This window comes from Phyllostomus discolor, chromosome 10 (assembly GCF_004126475.2).
Source record: "Phyllostomus discolor isolate MPI-MPIP mPhyDis1 chromosome 10, mPhyDis1.pri.v3, whole genome shotgun sequence".
Taxonomy (NCBI): Eukaryota; Metazoa; Chordata; class Mammalia; order Chiroptera; family Phyllostomidae; genus Phyllostomus; species Phyllostomus discolor.
Genome location: NC_040912.2, coordinates 63,219,690 through 63,241,139, shown reverse-complemented (window position 1 = coordinate 63,241,139; position 21,450 = coordinate 63,219,690). Strand labels below are relative to the sequence as shown.

General features: G+C 34.7%; 1 protein-coding gene across 2 annotated transcripts in view; it reads left to right on the top strand.

Annotated features, from left to right (window-relative positions):
- TFEC (transcription factor EC) overlaps positions 1 to 20,520 on the top strand; it is a 123,337-nt gene extending 102,817 nt beyond the window's left edge. For both annotated transcript variants that reach the window (XM_036010827.1, XM_028525982.2), the window contains 4 exons: positions 856 to 912; positions 5,346 to 5,421; positions 18,740 to 18,887; positions 19,754 to 20,520. In XM_036010827.1, coding sequence (XP_035866720.1) covers positions 856 to 912; positions 5,346 to 5,421; positions 18,740 to 18,887; positions 19,754 to 20,134 — 662 coding nt within the window. In that variant the 3' untranslated portion in view covers positions 20,135 to 20,520. The remainder of the gene's footprint in view (positions 1 to 855; positions 913 to 5,345; positions 5,422 to 18,739; positions 18,888 to 19,753) is intronic.
- Positions 20,521 to 21,450: the final 930 nt, after the last annotated feature.

The following is a 21,450-nucleotide window of genomic DNA, read 5'->3' as shown; positions in this document are numbered from 1 at the left end:
TTCACAGGTCAGCCTTATTCAATATGAGAGGGAATTAACAAGTGTGTGAATATTATGAATAAGAATCATTGTGGGTCATGTTGGAAGATGACTATCACAAATGTTCACAACCAAATAGCATATAATGTGTTATTTACTGGTATTGTTTAATAGTAATATCTAAGAAATGTACTTAATTCCAAATCCTATAATTTATGTATCATAATTAGTTATGAAAAATGTAGATTGTTGCTCCAGCTGGGTGGCTCAGTTGTTAGGAGCATCAACCCAAACACAAGAGGTTGTGGGTTCGATTCCTGGTCAGAGCACATACCTAGGTCATGGGTTCTATCCCCAGTCAGGGCACATATGTGAGGCTACTGATTGATGTTTCTCTTTCACATCAATGTTTTTCTCTCTCTCTGAAAAGATCAAAAACATATCCTCAGGTAAAGATTGTGTGTGTGTGGGGGTGTAAATATAGTTTATAAAAGTTAGGTTTGAATAATATTAAAGTTCTGAAAATAATAATAATTGAGCTATTAAACATTTGCTGTGCACTGTCCCTCTTTTAATCATCACAATATTGTGCCAATTTTACAGATGAAGAGACTGCAACTGAGAATTTACCTAATAAATCAGAAGGCTATTAAATGGAGGGCCAGTATAGAAATCTGATTTTTACTACTCAAAGTCTAAAGGGCTTGCCATTGCCTCTTACTCAAAGAGTACTTTTCTTCCAATATCTAAATATTTGCGTAAAAATACTATATTGCTTGGAGCAAGTAATATTTTATTTCACTTAGTATTCTTGAATTATGTTGATTAAAGGGGTACACAGTAGAACTAAGAATTGTTTTATCTCCCTTTTCTCAGAAACTGACACTCGAGCTTTAGCAAAAGAGAGACAGAAAAAGGACAACCACAACCTCAGTGAGTACATTTTTCTTTTTCTTTTTTTCCAAACAAAAGTAATACAATAGAAATCATGGAGGTTAAAATGTGTTGTTATTTATTGTGTCTCCACAAGTATTCTGAGGTCAGATGACCAAAATTAATAGTACATCTCACCAGTTGAGCTATTCAGAGACATTTAAATGATATAAAATCTCAGAAAAGCTATACACTTTCACAAGTTGAAACTTTTCAAATTCTCTCCTTGATCATTCTCTCTCAAGAATGTTGCATGTGATGGAGATGACTTCACCTAGTGCAGGAGTGTCAAACTCATTTTTACCAGGGGCTACATCATCCTCACAGTTGCCTTCAAGGGGCCAAATGTAATTTTAGGGCTGTATAAATGTAACTACTCCTGAACTAGGGGCAAGGGACCCAGCAGTGCCACTGTAGGCTGCTTAAAACAAGGTGGAGGGCCAGATTCGGCCCAAGGGCCTTGTGTTTGTTTGCCACCTGTGTCCTAGTTACACTTGAACTCTATTGTGATTCATTGGCTCAAAGGTTTAAAGTGACTTTAGAAATTGTACACCATTTATTTTTTAACTTTTTTTATTCTTGTTCAAGTACAGTTGTCTCCATTTATATCTCACCACTCCCCCCTACCCCAGGCATCCTCACTTCCCACCCTTGATCCTACCCTCTTTGGTTTTGTCCACGTGTTCTTTATAGATGTTTGTGAAAACCCTCCCCCCTTTTTCCCCCATTATCCTCTCCCACCTCCCTTCTGGCTACTGTCAGTTTGTTCTTAATTTCAATGTTTCTGGTTATATTTTGCTTGCTTCTTTGTTTTGTTGATTAGGTTCCACTTATAGGTAAGATCATATGGTGTTTGTCTCTCTCCACCTGGCTTATTTCACTTAGCACAATGCTCTCCAGTTCCATCCATGCCATTGAAAAGAAGAGGAGCTCCTTCTTTCTTTCTGCTGCATAGTATTCCATCATGCAAATGAATTGTACACCATTTAAATAGCAAGAAACATAACTCCAGGTTTTTATCTTTCTGTCAATCTGTTCTTTCTTTCCTAATAAGTTATCTGAAAAGTATTGCTTATGAGGGATTGCTGAATTCCAACATAAAAAAAGAAAAGACCCTGATGCCTTCCTAGGGGTCAGTTTAACTCTGATAACAGGTCACATGAGAGGAAGAAACATAGGCAAAGGAAGTTGTTTAGCAAGAATGTTGAGCTTGATAATGTTTGGTTGTGTCTCAAGTGCTTAACTCCCAAGTGAGGTTGGATAAATGACTATGAAGACTTTTTGTTCTGGGAGCCAAATCAAAAAATGAGAAAAGAATAAAACAAGATAAAAATTTAATTCTCTAAATAAACCAGGAAGTTCCTTACATGTAATTAGCTGAAATTGATTCTACCTGCACTTGTAACACCTTCATCTGTCTGTTCATACTCACTGGTGTATGTCACAGAATAATTAGTTTCCTATGTGACTCTGAGGAGACAGCTGACACAAGGTTATGGCAATCCTCAGGGTAGTTGTGGAAAGGGAAATGATCTAATTCTGATAGCCATTAGTGGTAGAGCCAAGAAGCTTATATCCACATTATAAGTAGAACATGATTATGGAGAGCTAATTATTGATAGCAAGAATTAATACTACACAGCAGAAAGAAAGACAGAATTCCTACCCTTCATGACAGCATGGATGGAACTGAAGAGCATTGTGCTAAGTGAAATAAGCCAGGTGGTGAAAGACAAATACCATATGATTTCACCTCTAAGTGGAAACTAATCAATAAAACAAGCAATCAAAATGGAACCAGAGACATGGATATAAAGAACAAACTGACAGTAACCAGAGAGGAGGGGAGAGAGTGATAATGTGAAAATAGGGGGAATGTCATCAAGGAACATATATAAAGGACCCATGGACAAAGCCAAAGGGGGGTAGGATTGAATGTGGAAGGTGGGGTGGGTAGGGCAGGGGAGAGTAGTAGGGGGGGAATTACAACTGTAATTGAACAACAATAAAAAAAGAAAGAACTAATACAGTAAGGAACTAAGGGCTTCTCTTTTATTTTAGACTGCTTATCATTACTCTCCTTGTTTGTTACTTCTCTCTTCTATTTCTGCAGCTTAAAAAACAGGTCATTTGAGATAAAGTATGATAGGTGCCTTGTATGTCCATTATTGAAGTGTTTTCTAATCTGGATTCCCTTACTGAGTGATTTTGCTTTTTGGAGATATCATGGCTAAAAAAATTAATATCACATTTTAAATATGTTGAATCTAGGATAACCCCTAAAGTTTGTGAAGATTGTGACAAGAAGACAGATGAAGTCCCACTTACCAGATATCTAAATATTTAAAAGTTATGACTCAAGTTGGAGAGTACTAAAATAAGTATACTCTATCCTTCCTAAGGACTGGAAGGCCAGCTGTGAATTCAGAATTCTCAGATCCTTGGAATTCTGAATGGGAATGTCAGAGTGGGGCAATACTCACTTGTCTTTTCACCTTATGTTTCATTCTGTGTTGCCAGTGGTCTTAGGTGTGAGTGTGACTACTTGATCCAGTACATTCATGCTCCATACACATGTAAGCAAACAGTTGCTCCTTGTCCATATCTTGGGTCTAGTGGTGAGCACACTGGTGTTATGATCTTCCCTCAGAAAGATGGACCTGAGAAGTGGCCTATGTAAGCTCTAGCAGTAGGCTCAGTATGTTTGAGAGGATATCCCTTATGTGTGTGTTTTAGAAGGGATCAGCCTGGCTCTGTGGCTGCCTTGCTCAGTGGAGATGCGTATGATGAAAGAAGGCAAGCATAGTTCCTCTTAAGTATGAGGTCCTAGATAGGGACTCCTCTTGCCTGTATCCAAAGGCAGAAATGATCGAATATATTAACAACTTTGTGAAGAGTGAAATCACACGTGACATCTTATAATTTCTAAAAATTGACTTCTCTACAAATAACTAGTACTAGGTATGAAAACATTGAGAAACCAAAGCTCTCATTATAATTAGCCATTAAACATGTATCGAGCACAACTTAAGAAGAGTAGAGTAGAAACTTCTGATAGTTTACAAGGTAAATTTATTATTTATATTTAAATAATAGATTTTGGGGAAATATTTTAGGACTAAAACAACCCCTTATTTTGAGATAAGTTTTTGAATATACTTCATAGCTGTTCTTCCTTTTATATTTAATTTTTTTTATTTATTGATTTTTAGAGAGAGAGCACGTGAGAGAGAGATCAGTTTGTTGTTCTACTTATTTATGTATTTATTGGTTACTTCTGGTATGTGCTCTGACTGGAGATCGAACATGCAATCTTGGTGTATTGGGACGATGCTCTAACCAATTGTGCTACCTTGCCAGGGCCTCATTTTATACCTAAAAATCTATTTTATAATATAGGAGTTAGTATGTGTGAACATAGATTTATTAATACATTCTAACTGTGAAATATATATGTATTTCTATCAGCTTTATCTTTATTTTCTTTTCAATTTTTTTTAATGTGGTGTCATGCTCTTTGAATCACATGCACAGGGAAAATAGAATTAATAAAGAAGGGAAGTAAACTGCATCAAGAATAAATTATATTCTAATTTCAAAGGAATTCCAATTATTATTCCTGAAGATCAAATCCATACATATATTTTAGGTTTGCAAAGACCATTGAATGTCTTTCATGTCTTTTCTTCTTTCTGGTAATGATCTTAATTTTCAAGCATAATCATTTTTAAAGAAATCTTTAAAAGTGAACATCAGAATCATATGCAAGCTTGTTATAAATGCAAATATTGGGACCCTGACCCAGACCTACTAAAATCAGAATCTCTATTAGTAGGGTACATATATATTCTAACAATTTCAGGCATGTCTAATATACACTAAAATTTGAAAAACACTGTTCTATATATAATTGAAAAATTTAAAAGAACATATTTACATTCTAATTGACATATATTTATTTAGCTTTTCTTATATGCCAAACCCTCTGGAGATACAAAAATGAGGAGGAAACAGTTCCTTCCCTCAAAAAGGTCATAGTTTACTTGGTTACACATACCTACCATGTGCCAAACTTTGTGTTAGGCCTTCAGGGCTGTATATAAGAAGAGTTAAGTCCTCAGATATTTGTAATCCGTATGGACTGACAAAATGCATATATATAAAAAATATATATGTTTCAGTATGAGTAAATATTATATGGCATTTTAAATACCGAAAAACATGTATTCAGAAGGAAATATTTTAAGACATTGTGAATAATATATTATTATTCTTTTAGAATAAAATATATTTGAATTTTTATTTTATTTTGAGAAATATTTTTTGATTAAATGAAATTTTTTTGTTCTTTAAAAATTATTAAGAAAGTTTACATCTATATAAAAATGAATTGTGCTTTAATGAGAATAATAAATATTTCTTTTTTTTAATAGTTGAAAGAAGAAGAAGGTATAATATTAATTACCGAATCAAGGAGCTTGGTACTCTTATTCCAAAGTCTAATGATCCGTGAGTTCAATAACCATTTCTATAATAAAGTGATGGTTTTAATACCCCAAAAAGTGGGTGGGAGGGAAGGAGGATCTAGGAGGACTAATAACTAGAAAATTAAGCAGCTTATGGTAGAGATAAATCTACTTCTGATTTTATTTTAAAATATTTATTCAAGGCTGAAAGCCATTAAGCATCAAAGTTGTCACTAACAGTTGTCCTTCTGAGCTGTAAAAAATAAGTAAATTATTTATTTTCAGTTTATAGTGGGTCTTTCTGTATGACACCAATATTGACAGACTTATTGATAGTGGCACATGATGTCTAAGACACTTAGTACTGTACTCAACTTATGGTTCTAACAATTCTTCAAATGTAAGATTTGTGTGTGCATGAACATTGGAATGCCAGATTTTCAGAGATTCTAGAGACATGCAAGTGAAAAATAGAATTATAAAAAACATGCTTATAGATTTCAACCACTAATTGATTATTGTAATGAAATTTTTAGCCAAGTTGGTATCATATATACAAAGGAGTTAAACAAGATGTTTGAACTAAAATTAATATAGGGGGGATAGGAATAAGAAAAAGAAAGAATGGCCTAAGTGATGTCTAAAGGAAATGAAAGTGATTTTGAGATGACAGAGGGAGAGGGAATACTAAGAGTGAGGAATAAAAACCAGGATAATACAAGGAGAAATTAATATTTGATATTAAAAGAAAAAGGAAAAAATTTTAAAAAGGGCAGGATGAAAGAAAAAACAGAAAGAAAAAAAGCAGGCTAAGACACGACAAAATTAAAATTTGAGATGAAAAAAATAGTGGGAGAGGGGAATGGTAAAATTTGAGATTTGAAATACAAAATTAGTGAAGATCTAAAGATAAAAATAAAAAAAATGATACAACAACTACCCTATCCACAATCAACAAGCAAAGATTGCTGAACATGGAGATAGAACACAGGTATTTTAAGAATAAGAAAAAGAAATGTGAGATGACCATTAACAAGAAAATTGGCTTTGAGAGGCTGGACAGGGGGGAAATAGCAAGAGTGTGGAATGGAAGCAAGTCATAGCATGAGATAAAATAAAATTTAAAATGAAAATAATAAGAGGAAAGAAGAAAGTAAAATGAGGTAAGAGAAGAAAGGAACAAAATATGTGAACTTAAATAAACTATAGTATAAAATCTAGTGACTTAATATGTACAACCTTGAAGGCCAAGAAATTCATGTAAAAAAGGTATACAGGAAAGAAAATATCGCCAATCATGGACAAGACTATGGTGGATTTTATCTCAGTAGCATCTAGTATTTACCACTGTTTTTCTTTCTGTATCAGCCTCTGGTGATGTCATGTGATGTCCCTATCTGACCTTAGGCAGCCTGTTACAGACTTCCAGGGATCTACTGTCTGTGGCTGACTCCTTCACTTTTTAATCTAGTCAATCTGCACTCAGGCTTAAGCACCACAGGGCAGGGCAGAATCCCTCCTGGGTCAGGCTATTGTTTTCTCTCAAGCTGCTTCCACTTGGAGGAGGCTGGTCTGTCTGAGCAAGATGGCTGGCTGCTGCAGTATTGGAGGATGACTCAGCACCAGGATCCCAGCAGCTACTCTCTCAGTTCTCTCCCCAAAGCCTCTTCCCCCCGTCTTTCCTCAAGTGTCCACTCTGCCCCCACCTCCCTTTTGCTGAAGCCCAGGGTAAGTAACTGCAAATGAAAATGTATGTGCTTGCCCTTTAGGCAGCTCTTTGCTTTTCCAGCCATCCAATTCTGGCAGAGAGCAACCCTGCCCCTTCTCTCAGCTGGATGTTATCTGAGTACTTTTCAGGAACTGTTGTTCTAGGCTAGGGATTCCAGCTTAGGGTTTAGACTCCACACTTCTCTGAGGGATCCAACCAGCTGCTTAAATGTCCCTCTGGCACTTCAGCTGCCCCCTGTGGGTGCCTAGCCAGCCCTCTTATGTCTCCACTGCACTCCTTACCAGTCACATTGAGCTGAAGCTGATTCTTCTGTCTGTCTGAGGTTATAAGGCTTCTTTCTCACTATTATTCAGTCATTTGTTCTGGGTGGTTTATTTACAATTTAGTTGTAATTCTAGTTTGGTCCTGGGAGGAGGTTATTGTAACTTCTACTCATGACTCAGCCATCTTGGATCAGCTCATTTGTTGTTGATAGTGCTGTGGTGGATTTTTCTCTCCAATATGGTTCCTATTTTTTTAAAAGATTTTATTTATTTATTTTTAGAGAGGGTAGGGAGGGAGATAGAGAGAGAGAGAGAAACATCAATGTGCGGTTGCTGGGGGTCATGGCCTGCAACCCACGCATGTACCCTGATGGGAATTGAACCTGCGACACTTTGGTTCACAGCCCACGCTCAATCCACTGAGCTACACCAGACAGGTGGTTCCTATTTCTTTTTATCTATTTACTTTTTCTTCCTTTTTATTTCTGTCTCTCACTTTTTAATTTATTTTTATTTTTTTATTTTATATTTTATTTTATTTTATTTTCTGTTTAAATCTAATAGTATATGCTTCCCTTCTCTTACTCCACTCTACCTTCTTCATTCCTTTTTTATTTATGGTGTAAATTTTACTTTCTCTCTTTGCATTTCTCAAATTTTCAACTCTTGGTAGTGTTCCTCCCTCTAACCCCTCAAAATCATTTTTCTTTCAGTAGGTCATCTCATATTCACTCTCCTTTGTTATAAAGCCTTAATCTCTTTACACCCTTATTAATATTGGTTTATTTTCTGTTGATAGTGGTATTGGGGGTGCAAGTTATTTTTGAGGATGTGGGTTTATTTCCTGGATTTTGTGGTTTTGTTCTGACAGCACCTGCACAACAACATACAATACATGGTGGGTGAAGTAACACTGAGTCAGCCAGCAGAAGGTAAGGACCCACCAAAGAATACCCAACAATAGTTAAAACCCAATTACATCCAGAGAGTCAACATAAACAGCATAAATGATGCATTACATGAAAACAACTTAACTGGTATGTATGGAATCTTTCATCCCAGGAAGCAAAATATACATTCTTTTTAAATGCATATAGAATATGTTCAAAGATAGATCACATGATAGGACACAAAACAAACCTCCAAAAATTCAAGAAAATTGAAATCATGTCAAGCATTTTCTCAGACCACAAGCGCTTGGAGCTATAAACCAACCTCAAGGAAAAACCTCAAAAACACTCAAATTCATGGAGACTGAATAGTATGCTATTAAATAATGAATAGGTGGATAATGAGTCAAGGAAAAAATCAATAAGTTTCTGAAAACAAATGAAAATGAACACACAACAGTCTAAAACCTATGGGACACAGCTAAGACAGTCCTGAGAGAGAAGTTCATAGTGATACAGGCCTACCTAAAATGATAGGCATATTTAAAATAAACATCCTAACACTGAATCTAAAAAAAGCTAGAGGGACAACAACAAAGCCCAGAATGAGTAGAAGGTAGGAAACAATCAAGATTGGAGCAAAATTAAATGACATAAAAACTAAGAAAACAATTCAAAGGATCAATAAATTTAGGAAAAGGAAAATAAAATAAAAACAAAATAAAAATATTCTTCTTTGAAAATATAAACAAAATTGACAAGCTTTTAAAACAGTCTCATCAAGAAAAAAAGTGACAGGCCTGACCCAAATAAGTAAAATCAGAAATGAAAGAGGAGAAATTATAACCAATACCATAGAAATACAAAAGATTGTAGGAAATTACTACAAACAAGTATATGCCAAAACTTTGAAAACCTAGGTGAAATGGACTAATTTCTAGAATCATATAAGTTTCTTAATCTGAGTCAAGGAGAAGCAGAAACCTGAAATAGATGAATAACAGCTAGTGAGAATGAAGTAGTAATCAAAAAATCTCCTGGAACACAAAAGCCCTGGACTAGATGGTTTCACAGGAGAATTTAACAAAACATTTAAGAAAGAGCTAACCCCTATCCTTCTCAAACTATTCTAAAGAATCCAAGAAAAGGGAAGATTCTCAAACTTCTTTTATGAGGCCAGTATCATCCTAATCCCAAAACCATATAAAAACACAACGAAGAAAGAAAACTACAAGCCGATATCGCTGGCAAACATTGATGCCAAAATCCTGAAGAAAATATCGACAAACCACATCCAGCACTACATTACAAAGATCACATACCATGATCAAGTGGAATTAATTACAGGGATGCAAGGAAGGTACAATATTCACAGATCAATAAATATGATACATCACATAAAGAAAAGGAAAGACAAAAATCACATAATCATATCAATAGATGCAGAAAAAAACATTCAATAAATTACACCACACATTCATGATAAAAACACTTAGTAAAGTGGGAGTAAAGGGAGCATACCTCAACATAATAAAGGCCATATATGAGAAATCTCCTGCCAACATCATGCTCAGTGGGAAAATCTAAAAGCTTTCCCACTAAGATCAGGGAAAAGACAAAGATGTCCACTTTCACCGCTTTTATTCAACATAGTATTGGAAGTTCTAGCCACAGTATCTGACAAGAAAAAGAAATAAAAGGTATCTAAATTAGAAAGGAGGAAGTGAAACTGTCATTGTTTGCAATGACATGATAGTGTACATGGAAAATTGTATAGACACCACCAAAACACTCAACATAATAGTCAATTTGGCAAAGCAGCAGGATACACAATTGATATTCAGTAAGTGAAGCCATTTTTGTATGCCGACAGTGAAATATCAGAAACAGAAATCAGGGGAACAAATCTCGTTTGCTATAGCAGCAAGAAAAATAAAGTGCCTAGAAATAAACCTAACCAAGTAGGTAAAAGACCTGTACTCAGAAAACTACAGAACACTGAAGAAAGAAATACAGGAAGACACAAATAAATGGAAGCATATACTGTGTGGACTGGAAAAATGAACATCATCAAAATGTCCATACTACCCAAACTAATTTATAGATTCAATGCAATCCCTATTAAAATACTAATGACATATTTCACAGATAAAGAACAAACATTTCAAAAGTTTATATGGAACCATAAGTGACCCCAAATAGCCGCAGCAATTCTGAGAAAGAAGAACAAACTGGAGGGATCACAATACCTGACATCAAACTGTATTTACAAGGCCACTGTAATCAAAATACTCTGGTACTGGCATAAGAACAGACACATAGTCTAATGGAACTGGATAGAGAGCCTGGAAATAAACCCATGTATCTACTAGGTCAATTAATATTTGACAAATGGGGTGGAGCATAAAATGGAGTAAAAATAGACTCTTCAATAAATGGTGTTGGGAGATCTGGACAGCTACATGCAAAAAAATGAAACTTGACCACCAACTTACACCATACACAAACATAAACTCAAGATGAATAAAAGACAAATATAAGACATAACACCATAAAAATCCTCTAATCTAGAATATGGAAAATCTATTTACCCTGAATGGGACCACCATTGAGAAAACTCACTATAATCATTAAGTGTGTTTCTCTTCTTTATTGATCTGAAAAAGAGTGATTAGTATTTACATTAACTGTATTATTTTATATGTAGGCAAATTATATTTATTTTTTGTCTAATTAAAAACAGTTAGATGTTGAATATGTGTATATGTGAATCTGTCCACATAGCACAGACAGAAGAGATAACTCCCTGCCAGCTGTGATATTCCAGACATCCAATACCAATTCTGTTTCAATACATGTTATCCATTGGATTGTTGTAGCCTGATCTGTCACTCTGTGTCCCTCTATGGGGGGCACCAATGTGAGTTTCATGGTTGAATCCAGAATGTAGCCTTTTCCAATTGACTTAACTTGAGAAGTAGAGTCTGGGTATATGGGCTTAAATAGTAGCCATTTACTCTATGAAATTATTGTAATTTCATTTATTGAATTTTCAGATGCTACTATGGATAATATAAAAGTTGCAGAAAATGGCTCTGGCTGGTGCAGCTCTGTGGATGGAGTGCCATCTTGCAAGCCAAAGGTTGCTGGTTCAATTCCCAGTCAGGGCACATGCCTGGGTTGTGGTCCAGTCCCAAGTAGGGGGTGGGTGAGAGCATACACACTGATGTTTCTCTCCCTCACTTTTTCCCTCTCTTCCCCTCTGTCTATAAATAAACAAACAAACAAACAAACAAATAAATAAATAAAATCTTGTTAAAAAGTTGCAGAAAATGAATCAATGGGAGTCAGAGTGTGTGGATAAAATAGAGTAAGGAACTTTCTCTTTTTTTCATAATTATATTTTATTAGTATTTTTAAAATTTAAAATATTTTAAAAATACAGTTGACCTACAATATTGTATTAGTTTCAGGTATGCACCCCCCGTGATTAGACATTGTATATTTTACTAAGTAATTATCTCAGTATATCTAGTACCCAATTGACACCATGTACAGTTTTATTAGAATATTATTGACTATATTCCATATGCTTTATTTTACATTTCTAAGACTATTCTGCAACAACTCATTAATACTTCTTAATCCCTTCAACTTTTTCACCCATCCCTGCAAGCATCCCATCTAGTAACCGTCAAAATATTATCTGCACCTATGTGTCTATTTCTGTTCTGCTTCTTTGCTTATGTATTTATTTTTTTAGATTCATTTCATATAATACTAGTTTGGTGGTGATGAACCCCTTTAGCTTTTCCTTGCCTGGCAAGCTGTTTACCTGTCCTTTGATTCTAAATGATAGCTTTGTTAGATGGAGTAATCTTGGTTGTAGGTCCTTGCTTCTAATCACTTTGAATATTTCTTCACAATCCCTCTGGCCTGCAAAGCTGACAGTCTCATGGGAGCTTTCTTGTTAATAATTAACTGCATTTCTCTTGTTGCTTTTAAGAATTTCTCTTTGTCTTTAATCTTTGACATTTTAATTATGATGTGTCTTGGTGTGGGCATCTTTGGGTTTGTCTTGCTAGTGACTCTCTTTGTTTCCTGGGCTTGTATGTCTATTTCCTTCACCAAGTTAGGGAAGTTTTCCGTCATTATTTTTTTCAAATAGATTGTCCAATTTCTTGCTCCTTCTCTTCTCCTCAGGGCACCCCCATTCTGTGAATGAAGTTATCCCAGAGGCTCTTTACACTACCCTCATTTTCTTGGATTTTTTTTCTTTTTGCTATTCTGAGTGAGTGGTTTTGTTTTCTTATATTCCAAATCACTGATTTGATTCTCAGCTTCATTTACCCTACTGTTTATGCTCTGTAAATTATTTTTCATTTCAGTTAGTGTATCCTTAATTTCTGACTGATTCTTTGTTATGGGTTTTATGTTGTTGAAGTTTTCTTTGAGTTCAACTATTCTCCCTCTCAGTTCATTGAGCATTCTTATAATTAATGTTTTGAACACTATCTATAGATTGCTTGTCTTCATTTTGTTTAGTTCTTCTTTGGAGTTTTGTGTTCTTTCATTTGGGACATGTTTATTTGTCTCCTCATTTTAAGAGCCTCCTTGTGTTTATTTCCTTGTGTTTATTAAAAGATACTTATTTTCAGAGAGAGGGGAAGGGAAGGAGAAAGAGAGGGAGAGAAACATTAATGTGTTGTTGCCTCTTGTACACCCCCCACTGGGGACCTGGTCTGCAACCCAGGCATGTGCCCTGACTGGGAATTGAACCAGCAATGCTTTGGTTTGCAGGCCTGTGCTCAGTCCACTGAGATATATCAGTTAGGGCTATTTCTATGCATTAGGTAGAGGTACTACATTTTCCAGGCTTGATAGAGTGTCCTAAGGTAGTAGGTGTCCTGTGGGTCTAGTAGCACAGCCTCCCCATGTGGGCTATGTATACTTTCCTGTTGTAATTGAAACTTTCTTGCTGCTGGCACATCAATAATAGCGATTTATCCCCAGGCCAGTAGGCTGCATGGAATGGCTGTGACCACCAACTACAGTGGAGGATCAGCTGTATAGCCCTCCAGCCCTTGCATGGAGGAGGACTTACTTTGCTAAGTCTGCCCCTGAATGTGTTGTTTGTGGAAGTTATTGTGTGGTGCTTTAACATAGTCTGAAGTTGTCCACTGGGTGCACTGGCTTTGGGGCCTGGCAGGAAGTGCAGACCCAAGTCAGCAGCTACCTGTATTCTGTCCAGTGTCCACACAGCTTGAACTACAAAGTGATTATAAAATGACTGCTATCTGTGCTGGGCTTGGAAGTTCTGAGGAGAGACTAAGCCACTTATCGAGAGGTATGGAACAATGAGGCCAGATGCTGCTTGTTTGAGATATTTTAGGAAAACTTTAAGTGTGAGGCAAGATGGGCCACTCATATGAAAAGCCACTGGAAAAAGCTTGGGTGGGCCTGACATTTTGGTGGTGCATGGTCTTAGGGAATCACCATGGTTGGGTGAATAGTGTGAGCCAAGATGGAAACTCCTATATGGCACCAACCTGCTGGCTCTGTAGGGACATGTCTCATCAAAGGTACAATGGCCTCTGCCAGCACTTTTGCCTCACAGTGGCATCTCTGGCCTTGATGCCAGACAATTCAGTTCTGCCTCATATATTCTTGGTGCCTTTCAAACCACTGCTCCAGCACTAGAGCTCATAGGAAGTGTGTCCAAATAAGTGTTTGTAGGCCCTTTAGGAAGAACTGCCTAGGACTCCAAGGGCACTCCATCTCAATTGGCCTCAATTTCTGCTGTTTTTTACGCCCAGAAGTTATGGGGACGTTTTACCCCAGCACTAAAATCCGAGGCTTGGGAGCCTTGTGTGGGGGCTAGGACCCCTCATTCTTCAGGGGCCTCTCTCCTGATTTTTATCTGCTACATATGAGCATGGGTTCACCTGTTTTTCATCTCTTATCCTCCTGTCATCTCAATGTGGCTTCTTCTTCAATTCTTTAGTTGTAGGACTTCCATTTAGATAGATTTCAGGTGGTTTGTGATGATAGTTGTTCTGTAGTTTAGTTGTAATTTTGATGTGGTTGTGGGAAGGTGTGAATACCATATTTACCTATGCTACCATCTTGGCCAGAAATCTAAGTTTCGCACTGAAAAATTATCACCATGTTATGGCAGTGATGAAGTTTACAAAAAGTGGGTCAAAAAATAAGACTAATTTGCTGAATAAATGACTGTGACCATTAAAATGCATTAGATCAGTTTCTCTTTTTTTAAAAAAAGGGTATACATCAGACCATAAAATAATAGAATGGAATTTTTCAAATTGTTTACCATAAAATAGATCATGAAATCAATGAAAAGGAGCAGATTGTGCATTTTTAAATAAAGAAGGAAAAATAGCATTGCAAACATCAAAAATATTACTATTGCACATAAAGGGGATAGTAATAACTTGTGAAATATTTGTTGCAATTTTATGCACTCAGTCACAATGGAAAACATATTTCTATGGCAGATACTTTTGAAAAAGTAGAAAAGCCAGAAATTTGCAGAAAGATTACTGAATTGAGTGAAGAGATCTGGGGCTCATCTTCTAAATATCACATGCTCTTGGGCAAATAGCAGGAACTGTGAAGCAGTTGAACTCTGAGGAACTTTCCAGCTCATGATTAGAATAAACTTATTGGTTGGCTTAGGAAATGAAGGCTAATACATGAGGATATATTCAGTTCTATGAAGTGGCCATTTTTATGTGTCAAAAAACTTCAGAAATTTATATTTCTTTGCTAGGTCAAAATAGTAAGGTCAGAAGAGGAAATAATAGAGTGAATATCCGTAGTTAAAATATACAGGTTGAGAAAATTAAATGAAAAAAAAAACAACAACTATGAGGGAAGGACAATCTCCTGACCACTGGTAAATAATAAAACCAAACAAAACTAACAAACACAAAAAATGAAGACCTTCTGCAGATAAGTGGTTGTGGTCTAATTTATATGAGGTTTTTATGAATCATAGTTACAAAAAATATATTAGTAGAAATATAAAATAGTATCAGCATAAACTATTCTACTGATGCTATAAAATTGCTCTTTTCAACTTTTTAAATTACAAAACAGATTACAGGTTTTTTTTTTTTAATTATTTATTTATTTTTAGAGAGGGAAGGGAGGGAGATAGAGAGAGAGAGAAACATCAATGTGCGGTTGCTGGGGGTCATGGCCTGCAACCCAGGCATGTACCCTGACTGGGAATTGAACCTGCGACACTTTGGTTTGCAGCCTGTGCTCGATCCACTGAGCTATGCCAGCCAGGGTACAGGGGGTTTTTTTACTATTTTTTCTATAGTTGTAATTTTAACCTGCTTTTATGTATGAATGATGGTTGAGGTAGTACATGAGACCTTATAAAACTTTTTTTAAAAGATTTTATTTAATTATTTTAGAGAGGGAAGGGTGGGAGAAAGAGATAGAGAGAGAAACATCAATGTGCGGTTGCTGGGGGCTGTGGCCTGCAACCCAGGCATGTGCCCTGACTTGGAATCGAACCTGTGATGATTTGGTTCACAGCTCATGCTCAATCCACTGAGCTACACCAGCCAGGGCTTAATAATAAAACTTTTTAAATATTAGTCTAAGCAAGAGAAATTAAACCTGTCATGGCATCTTCTTTTTTGTTATGTTTTAATGCTTTATAGTGGATGTGAACTCCTAAAATGACAATAAACTGTATTTTAAATAGTTTTGCATGGCCACACTTCTACTACAATGTATGCATTTTTATTATTTGCTTTAAATCTACATGCATTAAATCTCCCAGAAAATTTTAAGTTCTTCAAAGAAAACTATTTTGTAAAAAATGGAAAGTTAGTATAAACATTAATTTGTTAAATGTCCCTGTGCATGTGTTGGTGTTACTGTCGTATGTGATGTTTTGAATGCCTAGCTGCTTGAAATTGTCTTGGGAGAAAGGCTTACATCTTATTAATGAGTTTGGAAAACTTCAAATATATTCAGGAGAAACTTTATATGTATTTTTATTTTATTATTATGTTTTTAGATTTTAAGTGACCTTTATTTTTGCTTCATTATATTGAAAAATTTGAAAATATGCAAGCCATATTTTAAAAGTAGGAAAAACACAATAAATCATTCTTTCTACTTTCATTTCTTTCATGTACAAGACTTCAAGTAAAGGAACTCTTCCTTTATTATATCACACCCATAGTCTTGTTGATTCTTGTGATTCAGCTCCAGTGGAAGTTAGTATCCTTAGCTCCCCACAGCACAATACAGAGTTTCCATTAATGAGTTCACCACCTTCTTGCTGCCCGTTCACCCCTTCACCTGCTACAGAAGGACTCCTATCAGCTAGTTTGCAGAGCAAAGGGGACTTGAGAAGCTATTGAATTTCTTTCTCTTCGTGGAGAGCTCTGTGCATGGCTTCTCTTGGCATGCCCAATCCTGGGCTAGAACAGGTCTTTGGATGCTCTGTATTACCTTATTTGACTCGACTAAGCTTCTGTTGAATTTCTTATTGATGTTTTCAGTTATATAGTCCTAATTTTGAGAAAACCAGTTAATATAAGTTTGAGCATGTGAAACTTTATATATTAAAGTGGCTTTAAAGTAGAGTGATCACTTAAAAATTTTAAAATTGTATCGTGTAGAAACTGAAGGAAGACTCATTGTGTGGTCTCTACCACCATTTTGAGGATTTATTTTTACATATTAGTAAACAGTGCTTTAAACTTGAAAGTTAGCTAGTGTTATATTTTTTTCATTTTAGTCTTTCTGTCCAACTTTTTCTTCTCATGAGAAGAAATAAAACAAAATTATGACTCAAAGGCTCCCTACCTGTTAGAGTTTTAATTCAGAAGTTCACTACACTTTTCAAATACATGTACCTTCTTGATTTAGTGACAAAAGTACTCTTTTCCTGGCCTTCTCACCATCAGATAAGTCACTGTGAGATAAATGGAACCAAAAGCTATTTTAGCCTTAGACAATTGACAAAGCCTTTTCACAGTTGTGCAAGACACTGAATAGTTTGGTGTATTTCAGTAGAAGAAGGCTTATCCAGTCACTGATAAACATTTTCAACTGCTGGTAGAAAAATGCAGATAGACTTAATTTGTTAAAGGTAAGGAAATTGTTATCTAACATGAACTTCCAATGAGGCATATGCAAAGCAGATTTGTTTCTTAAAATATATGTTTCCACTTCTGATCACTTAATAAGTATATACGGGGTCTGGCACAAATAATGTCCCTTTTTATCACAAAATCTTTTATTAAAAAATCATAAGCATGTAATTCTGTAATGTAACAATATCACACTCAAAAAACCCATATGATATTTTAGGTGAAATATTCAAATTAAAACTATAAATTATTACACTCATATTATTACCCTACCAACCAACAAACCACACTCAAGCAGGCATTACTTCTGCTGGACCCTGTGTATATTAAGTTCAAGATATTTTATTAAGATCATGTAAACTAAAAAATAGATGCAATGCAGTCTCTTTAAATTTGTCCTACATTCTTACTTTCTGCTGTATTTGAAACACCTCATGACTATAAATTGGAAATTCATCTAGGTTTCCCAATAGCTTCAGTTAACTTTTAGCAAATAGTTTGGCTTCATTCTCCTAAAATATTATTTACTCTCATATAGTATTAAATTTACTGATGTGTTTTCAGGTATTAAAATTAGTAGCCTTTTCTGTAATTACAGATTATCATTCTCCTATCTCAAAAAATGTTTTATTATTTTTTCTATACTGTAGACTGAAAGATTATCTGATAATGTTTAATTGTATTTACTTATATTCAATTTATTTAAAAATAGGTATCTAGCCTTTTAAAAAGTATTAATACTTTCTGTGCAGAAATATTTGCTTAATAATTCTAGAAAGGTTTGCTCTGTTGCATAAAATGATATTACCAAATTTGGTTTTGTTTCACAATGACTCAGGATCAACATTCAAGAGGGACCTTATTTTTTTTTCTTAGAAGCATAAAAGCAAACTTATTAGAAAGTAGGTTAAAAGATTGGTACATTTGAAATGATCTTTAAAAATTTAGGCTTAAGTCCTCAGTAATGTACATTTCCTAGTTCATTAATGCAGAAATACAGCACATAGATTTTAATCTTGGAGTTAATAATAAAAGCAATTTTCACTAAAAATATAAAAACTGTAATGGTAGAATCATGATATTGCATTTAGCTCTCCCTACAAAAAGTCACTTTATTACTTTCTTTTGACACTTATTTTCATTCTGGGATTAATTTTACTATATAAGGGCTCCTTAACTATTCTATTAAAATTTCTATTCAGAAGCAATAATATCTAAGAGTGAATAATAGTCATGTAAATCATTATTTCATATTAATGTAAAAGATTTTGTAAGTTCTTATGAATTCTGCTGACATGCACAATTGTGAAAAGGTTATCTCTTCCTTCTACAGTGATATGCGCTGGAACAAAGGAACCATTCTAAAAGCATCAGTGGAGTACATCAAGTGGCTACAAAAAGAACAACAGAGAGCTCGAGAATTAGAACACAGACAGAAGAAATTAGAGCAAGCTAACAGGCGGCTTCTACTCCGGATTCAGGTTTTTATAAGAATGTTGCTATGAACCACGTAGCTTAAATATGACTTACCTGTCATCAGTTTTATTCATTGGTCTCATTTATTTTTTCTTATTAATAATTATTATCCTTCTGAAGGATAAATTTCTTGTGTTTTAGACATTTATGAATTGGATTGCTTCAATTAAGTTTTGATTTGAAATCTAGGATCAAGATGACAAAAAATACATAAGGAATGACAACAACTAATAGCAAAATGCAAAACATTGAATCAATTTTATAAACACACATAATATTATTTCAGACAAAAAATAATAAAGTAGAACATTTGTTTCTTTAGATAATATTGGACACTAAATTCTCCTTTACCCCTTTTATTTCTTTAGTAACATTGCTATGGATTTCATTGCCTCAAGGCATATTGTGCAAGTTTATATTAAGTCACTCCTCATCTGTTCATGTGACAAAAATATTAAAATATGGGTTTTCATAACTATCAGGTTTTTTATGTGAGTATGCTTATGGCCAGGTAAAGCACTTACTTCGTTTCCATGAAATGGTAATATAGTGAGAAATTAATCTGGAAGAATAAATGGAAGATTTTTTACCCTCTCCAAATGACTGTATTGGAGTCTGAGTTACTATGGGACCATAGTGTGTTCCTTTAAAGGACAAGGATATGGACTTTAAAAATTTTTTTCATATTTTTCTGAGTATTATTTTTTAGGTGATAAAAACATCAGATTCTATTATTTGCCAGAATATTTATAATTTGTATTACTTTTCATTTTGAATACTTGGAAATATTTTGGTTTCATTTCTGATTTATTCTCTAGTGTTAAGTCCCCTTTCAAAGTCATTATTTGATTATTCTTGTTTGAAATTGCAGGAACTAGAAATACAGGCTCGTGCTAATGGTCTTCCAACCCTGGTTTCACTGGACCGAGTTGATTTAGGTGCTCATGCCACCAAAGAACAGACTCATCTTGAACAGAATTCAGTAGACTATTGCCAACAACTGACTCTGTCTCAGGGAACAAGCCCCAGACTCTGTGATCAAGCTATGGCTTTCTCTGATCCTTTGTCACACTTCACAGATTTATCATTCAGTGCTGCTTTGAAAGAAGAACAAACATTGGATGATATGCTACTGGATGACACAATATGTCATTTAGGAACAGATCCTCTGCTATCTGCCACTTCCTCTGTAGTTTCCAAAGAGAGCAGTAGGAGAAGCAGTTTTAGCTCAGATGATGGTGATGAGTTATAAAAAGTAAACGCAGTCCACTCATCAACTAGGAAACAATTCTATTCTGGTGCTGTGCAATTATATCTGTGTTTCATGTATTGCTTTGGCTTCATTTTTTTTTAAATAATATATTATTCATGAAAAAGTGGTGGATTAAAAACAACAGTAGAATAAATTCACAGGAAGAGGAAATATGGTATTGAGGAATTACTGAAGGCTAAAACATATTATTCTTCTCTGACTATAGACCCTAAATCTACTTACATTTTGTTTTCTGGAAAGAGGTACAACATAAGAAATAGCTCTTTACTGGATGTATTATTGTAACAGACTGCAAAGGGTAAACCTCTGAAACATACAAACATTTTCTTAGTTACTCACTTCCAACTCCTTCCTATTCAACTCTTAAAACGGTTTACAAGAATCTTGATCAATAGATTTGGAAGTTCATTTCCTTTCTCTACTACCTGGTGAACATGTTGTTTAAAGTTCAACCTTCTGAGAAAAATAATTATAAAGATAGATAATCTGTCAGTTGTTCATAATTGAAAAGTGAATCTACAATAAACATTAAAAGATTTCAAAATAAATCTGGTCCCTAAAATTCATCAAAACTGGTTTCTAAAATTATATCCTAATTTTGCTAGTCTGTTTAATTACATGCATTCTAAAAGTTTCTTTGCATATTTATGGAAATACGCCTTGTTCAGAATAACCTTTCTCAAGAATATGGATTAGAATTTTATGACTTCACACAGATATACCTCCATACACTTGCATATAATGCAGGTAATATTTTTTTTCTTTCACTCTTCTGATTTTCTATTCTTCATTAGAAATCACATTTTAAATTTATTTTTTTAATCAAGAAGAGATTTGGGGTAATCATTCAGCAAATGAACTATTTTTTAAAAAATCCTGCTACTATGACAGTTTGTCAGGTATCTAAAATTTATCACTATGTCCAATATTGAATGTACAATACTTAGTTGTTGATATGTTCTTACTTCAGATTGACAAAATGTTGAGAATTATATTGCCAAGTGACAAAATAATTTGTGAAACAGAGCTCTTATTATATCCAGCTCTGAATTAAAGTTCTGTTCTCATAAGTACTTAGAGTACTCTATTGACTTTTGTTGTTAGTATTTATTAAGAATATTTATGTTTATAATGCTTTACTTAAATTTTTCTCTCTTGAACTTATTTTAGGAATGAGAATTTACTTACCAGATATATTGCTCTGTACTAGACCTTCATGAATGGTAATCTGATCAATGTGTAATTATTGAGGGATACTAAAAACTGCAGTGTCCTGTGAAAATATACAACAGATA